General features: G+C 38.8%; 1 protein-coding gene across 1 annotated transcript; it reads right to left on the reverse strand.

Annotated features, from left to right (window-relative positions):
- Positions 1-1,527: 1,527 nt before the first annotated feature.
- Positions 1,528-4,513, reverse strand: LOC138853674 (acanthoscurrin-2-like). The gene is made up of 3 exons (XM_070091728.1): positions 4,467-4,513; positions 1,927-2,174; positions 1,528-1,718 (listed from the first exon to the last, which is right to left on the reverse strand). Exons 1-3 carry the CDS (start codon positions 4,485-4,487, stop codon positions 1,694-1,696), a joined length of 294 nt encoding a protein of 97 aa, XP_069947829.1. The 5' UTR covers positions 4,488-4,513; the 3' UTR covers positions 1,528-1,693.
- Between the last annotated feature and the right edge of the window lie 1,164 nt (positions 4,514-5,677).

Below are 5,677 nucleotides of genomic sequence, written 5' to 3' on the forward strand. Positions count from 1 at the left end.
TCTGCAAACAGGGACACTTCTGAGTCTATCCTTTCTGTCATGTCGTTCACATATACCAAGAATAGCACTGGTCCCAGGACTGACCCCTGTGGGACCCCGCTCGTCACTGGCGCCCACTGTGTGTGTATGTGTGCGCGTGTGTGTGTGTGTGTGTGTGTGTATGTGTGTGTGTGTGTGTGTGTGTGTGTGTGTGTGTGTGTGTGTGTGTGTGTGGGTGTGTGTGTACTCACCTAATTGCAGTTGCAGGGGTCGAGACACAGCTCCTGGCCCCGCCAGGAGCTATTTGTGTGTGTGCGTGTGTGTGTGAGAGAGAGAGAGAGAGAGATAGAGAGAGAGAGAGTACACACCTGTATGTACTCACTAGTCGCTACTTGGTCCGTATACTCCCTTATCATACCTCATCTTAAATTTATGTATTAATCTTCCCTCCACTCATTCACTCTCCAGATTGTTCCACTTCCAGACAATATTAAGAGTGAAGAAGTATTTCCTAACAACCCGCATCTGTTATTATAATATGTAATACAAAAACGCATATATCGGAGATTATATTTTCCAAAATCATAGCTACAATAAAATATTTGTATTTTTAAGGTCAATTAAAATGTTTTATGCCATTATCATTAGATAAGTTGAGATCAAAGGTCAAATACCTTTGGCACCAACACCAGCAGCAGCAGTACTACCAACACCTGCAATGAAACCAACAAAATTATCAACACGGTTGTTATTTTATTGCTCAATGGTAGCACGTTAGGTTCATAACCAAATGTTCCAGGTTTAATCTTGAGCGAGGAGGTACAAATGGGCAAGTTACCTAACACCTGCTACTTCTGTTCACCTATAAGTAAATGGATATTTAGAAATTAGATAGCTGATGTGGGTCGCATCGTGGATTATTATTATTATAATCACGGGGGAAGCGTTAAACCCGGAGGATTATACAGTGCCTGGGGGGGGGATGTGGAAGGCATTCAGGCTTAATTTGGGGAACTGGAGCACAGATCCAATTCCCTAAATCAAGAGCCCCTCACCAACATCAAGGAACCTTCCCTGAGGGGTCTCATCGTGGAGAGGATCTAAGGAAACAAATGGTGATTTTGTCACATTGCCTCGGTTATCTTGGATTATCCACACTACGAGGAATTGTCTTCTTATATTACCTCGAGTTCTTGAACACGGAAATATCACTTCGTATGAGCGCTAATACATTTACTAATAATAGTATGACTAATTAGCATAACTATTAAGGACAATATTATATCCACCACTGCTAATCCAAACGGACGACTGTATAATAATTTAACACTTGATTATACTGACTATTTTGATTATTTATTGACACTAATTGATACTACATTTCAATTTCACAGTCAACACTTTGATACTCTTTGATGCTAGTGATAAAAAAGTAACGAATCTTCGATTCCTTGATCAAATCTCTTCTCTTTATTACCTAGGTGCTGTATGACGTCTCTACTTGGTTGGCGATCCTTCATGATTTCAAAGAGTGAAGAAAAACACTAGTTTTATATGCATATTTATTCAATATGTAATAGGCTTGTTATGGAAGAATAATGTAAATGTTTAAGCATTGTCCACGGGTAGTGGCTTCAGTGGAAGACGATCGTCGTTGAGGTCGTTCTCATAAAGGTGTCGTTGAGGTATCCACTCAGTGTTCCCTCCAACCATTCTACCCATGGTAGCCACCATGACCTCTGAAGGTACCATCATGTAAATATTAGTCACTGAACACCCAGGTCATCTACATCATTAATTTAATTATTACACTATATCATAAACATTAATGTTACGAGTGTGTGTGACTGATCTTATTGAATTAATATAAATCATTAACAAATGAGTCTTTTTTTATGTATATATGATATTTCATTTTTTACTGGACACACTTATTTGTTAACTTACCCACCAAGGCCTCCGAATTTACCACCAAAGCCACCGCCAAGTCCACCTCCACCAAATCCACCGCCAAGTCCACCGCCACCAAATCCACCAAGTCCACCACCACCAAACCCACCAAGTCCACCACCACCAAACCCACCAAGTCCACCACCACTAAATCCACCTCCGCCAAATTTACGGCGATATCCTGCAGAGGGATCAGGGTAGGCTATCACCACTCCCACCACAGTCATCACCACTACCAACATCATCTGGAAAGAAAAATAGATTCTAAAATTGTTATTTCACTCTATGCTGCTGACTATGATAGTACTGAGATTTAGATTTTGCCACGGAAATGGTTATTTTATTGTGCATCCCATATCCATCCTCTGGACGGTATTGTAAGAGCATATAGATACACAAAAGGCCTAGTGACCAACCCCAAAAGGGTTAACAGGATTACATCTGGATTTATATCTACAGCTTTGGTATTTCATTTTCCTAAATAAGATTACTTGACATGTCCCATAAGTTATTATTCTTTCTATATATTCCTCAATTAGTGGACAATTAAGCATATTGTGTTCAAGATAGTGACCATAGGACTGACAACATACTTTGCGTTTGGTTTGATCAACTGTGTGTCTCCGAAACTCCCAGAAGTACTTGTAACCAAGCCTAAGCCTGACCACTAAACCATCAGTCAGTCTGTTCACATTGCAAGTTGCTCCATGAAGATACTTATCTACGTTTATGTTATAACTGTTGGTTATAGATCTAATCAGACTTCTAATTACATTACTATAGCATTTATTTCCATTATTTTACTCTCGTCAAATAATATCCTAACGCTAAACACTTATTTACAAAAGTTATATTCTACTTAACAACTTTATCACGAAGGAGTAATCCAGTGTGTGATGGGATCCAGAGCAATTGTACATTATGGTCTTTTCCTGTTTTTTTTTTTTTAGTACCTGTACCTGGCTTCTCCAATGAGCATTTTGGAGTCATTATGGGAATCAAGCACCGTCAGTAATGATGATAGAGTCATCCTTAGTTATTTTTAGTGTTATTAGGGTGGCAAACAATTCAGTTTGCAGTGTAAACGCCCAGTTGTTAATTCTTATGCCTAACTCAGCAAAGGTGTTATCGTTCTTATCTAAGGAGGTGACAAGAGCAGATGCTGCCCTGCCATAACACTCCTGCTTAGATCCATCCGTGTATGTAACTTGTAATAAATTATTACTGTCAGCTAGACGAGAAATTTCTCCTTGAGCAGTTGCTTTTAAAGAGTACTGAGTGGTGTATTTTCTGACTATTTATTAACGTCTTCATAGCTAAGTAAATTTGCTCTAAAATGTTTTCCATTCTTCAGAATAAAGACAGGAATATATACCTGAGCTCTTAGTCAAGTCTTAACGGTTAAAAATATCCTACCATCTCTTCTGAAAATAAATGCAGAGTGCCAATAGAAAAAGTAACTGTGATTCATTATATTCTCAATTAAACTGATTCCTACAACATTGTCATGTGAAAATGCAGTTTTTTTTTTTTTTTTGAATAAAATTTTACAGAAATAATACAGCGCTAATCTCCTAGAAACTCTTTTAATAATGATTTCCAACATGGAGAGTCCTGCACTTACCTATATTATTTTTCTCAAATGCAAAGTTATTTATTCAATAACACATATCCCCTAAAGGGAGGATCCTTGACACTAACGCTAGTGAAGAGCTCTTGATCTAGGGGAATTGGATCTGTGCTCCGGTTCCCTGAACTGAGCCTGAATGACTTTCTTCTCCCTCACAAGTACTGTGTAATCCCTACGGGTTTAGCACTACCACATAATAATAATAATAATGATAATAATAATAATAATAATAATAATGATAATAATAATAATAATAACCAATAACTAATACATACATAAAAAGACCTGAAAGTGAGTTCTGTACTAATCTGATGCCTAATGAATTTTATCACGTTCGTGATCGGCTGTATATTTAGAACAATATTCTTCAAAGTGAATCTGCACGACAGTTCTTGTCGCTGGTGAAGACTCATGTTTCAAGAAATACGATCTACACTCCCTTTTTTAGATCAAACTTAATAACCACTCATGTTCTGATTAAATATACTGAAGGATACCCACGTTCACCATTATAAACTGTAAGACATAGAAAGAACCACCAGTGCTAATATTATTACCAGAACTGATACCATCAACAACATTACCACTGGCACCAACATCACCACCAGCACTGGCACAAACAGATGTACCAACAGTGGCGCCGACGACAGCATCAGACGTGCCGCCAATAGCAGCACCAGCACTGGCACAAACAGATACACCAGCAGTGGCACCGACAACAGCAGCAGAAGTGATACCAACAGTAGAATCAGTACTGGCGCCAGCAGATGCTCTAGCACTGTCAGAAACAGCGACACCAGTACTGGCACAAACAGCAGTACTAGTACCAGCAGCACTGGCAACAACAGTAACTCTGGCAACAACAGCAGCACCAGCAACAACTCACCGTGAATTCATAACTACTTACCAGCCCTCGCAGAGACATCATGGTGGATGTTGTTTACTTGTGAGTGAACAAGTGATGCTTGACCATGTCCAGCTCCAGCTTATATATCCAGCTCACTCAAACCATAACGTTGTTCTTGCCAACTGATGCTATTTTACCATCATAAAAGAAATACCGTTGATATATTTTGTTTAGCTCTTGTATTAAATAAAGACCTGTTTTATTGGAGGTAATAACTAATTTTGTTGTTATTTATATTAATATAAACAGTGTTTGCATTGGAAATTGTTAACGGTAGTACAAGATAAGAAGGGAAACACTGGTCGTGATTGTAACAGAAGTATGGAGGGGAATTTTTCAATGATTGCTCAAACACCTTAGGAGTTCCCAGCATTAAATTGCTTGATACCCATTTTTTTCTCTTTAATATTCTTTTATGCCTCTCTCTCTCTCATTATCTCTTTCTCTCTCTCTCTCTCTCTCTCTCTCTCTCTCTCTCTCTCTCTCTCTCTCTCTCTCTCTCTCTCTCTCTCTCTCTCTCTCTCTTTCTTCTCTCTCTCTCTCTCTCTTCTCTCTCTCTCTCTCTCTCTCTCTCTCTCTCTCTCTCTCTCTCTCTCTCTCTCTCTCTCTCTCTCTCTCTCTCTCTCTCTCTCGCTCTCTATCTGTCTCTCTCTCTCTCTCTCTCTCTCTCTCTCTCTCTCTCTCTCTCTCTCTCTCTCTCTCTCTCTCTCTCTTCCTCTCTCTCTCTGCTCTCTCTCTCTCTCTCTCTCTCTCTCTCTCTCTCTCTCTCTCTCTCTCTCTCTCTCTCTCTCTCTCTCTCTCACTCTCTTTCTCTCTGTCTCTGTCTCTCTCTCTCTCTCTCTCTCTCTCTCTCTCTCTAGCATGCAGTGGGGTATGCTATTACGAATCTAATCGTTCTTCATAGCAGTTCTTGTTCTTATAGGGGTATTCTGTTCCAGGCCCCAAATACAACCACTGAACAATAAAAATTATGATATAAAATTGTAAACAAGTACATAAACATTGATATAAATTTTTGAAATATAGAATATCATTAATGCTTGTAATAAAAACAATAATATATTATTACAATACTTAAAAAAAAATACTGTTGTTTATCCAACCTTAGTGTTAAGTGAGTGTAAAACAAAAGCCTGTAATTGTTTTACATGATGGTAGGATTGCTGGTGTCTTTTGTCTGTCTCATAAATATGCAAGATTACAGGTATGTC

This window comes from Cherax quadricarinatus, chromosome 37, assembly GCF_038502225.1.
Source record: "Cherax quadricarinatus isolate ZL_2023a chromosome 37, ASM3850222v1, whole genome shotgun sequence".
Taxonomy (NCBI): Eukaryota; Metazoa; Arthropoda; class Malacostraca; order Decapoda; family Parastacidae; genus Cherax; species Cherax quadricarinatus.

What these genes read in the sequence shown, in the direction of transcription:
- LOC138853674 (XM_070091728.1), bottom strand. Translation starts at nt 4,487, where the DNA reads ATGATGTCTCTGCGAGGGCTG. An exon ending in TGATGTCTCTGCGAGGGCTG is followed by an intron (nt 2,175 to 4,466) that starts GTAAGTAGTTAT and finishes TTTTCTTTCCAG; the next exon opens with ATGATGTTGGTAGTGGTGAT. An exon ending in AAATTCGGAGGCCTTGGTGG is followed by an intron (nt 1,719 to 1,926) that starts GTAAGTTAACAA and finishes TGGTACCTTCAG; the next exon opens with AGGTCATGGTGGCTACCATG.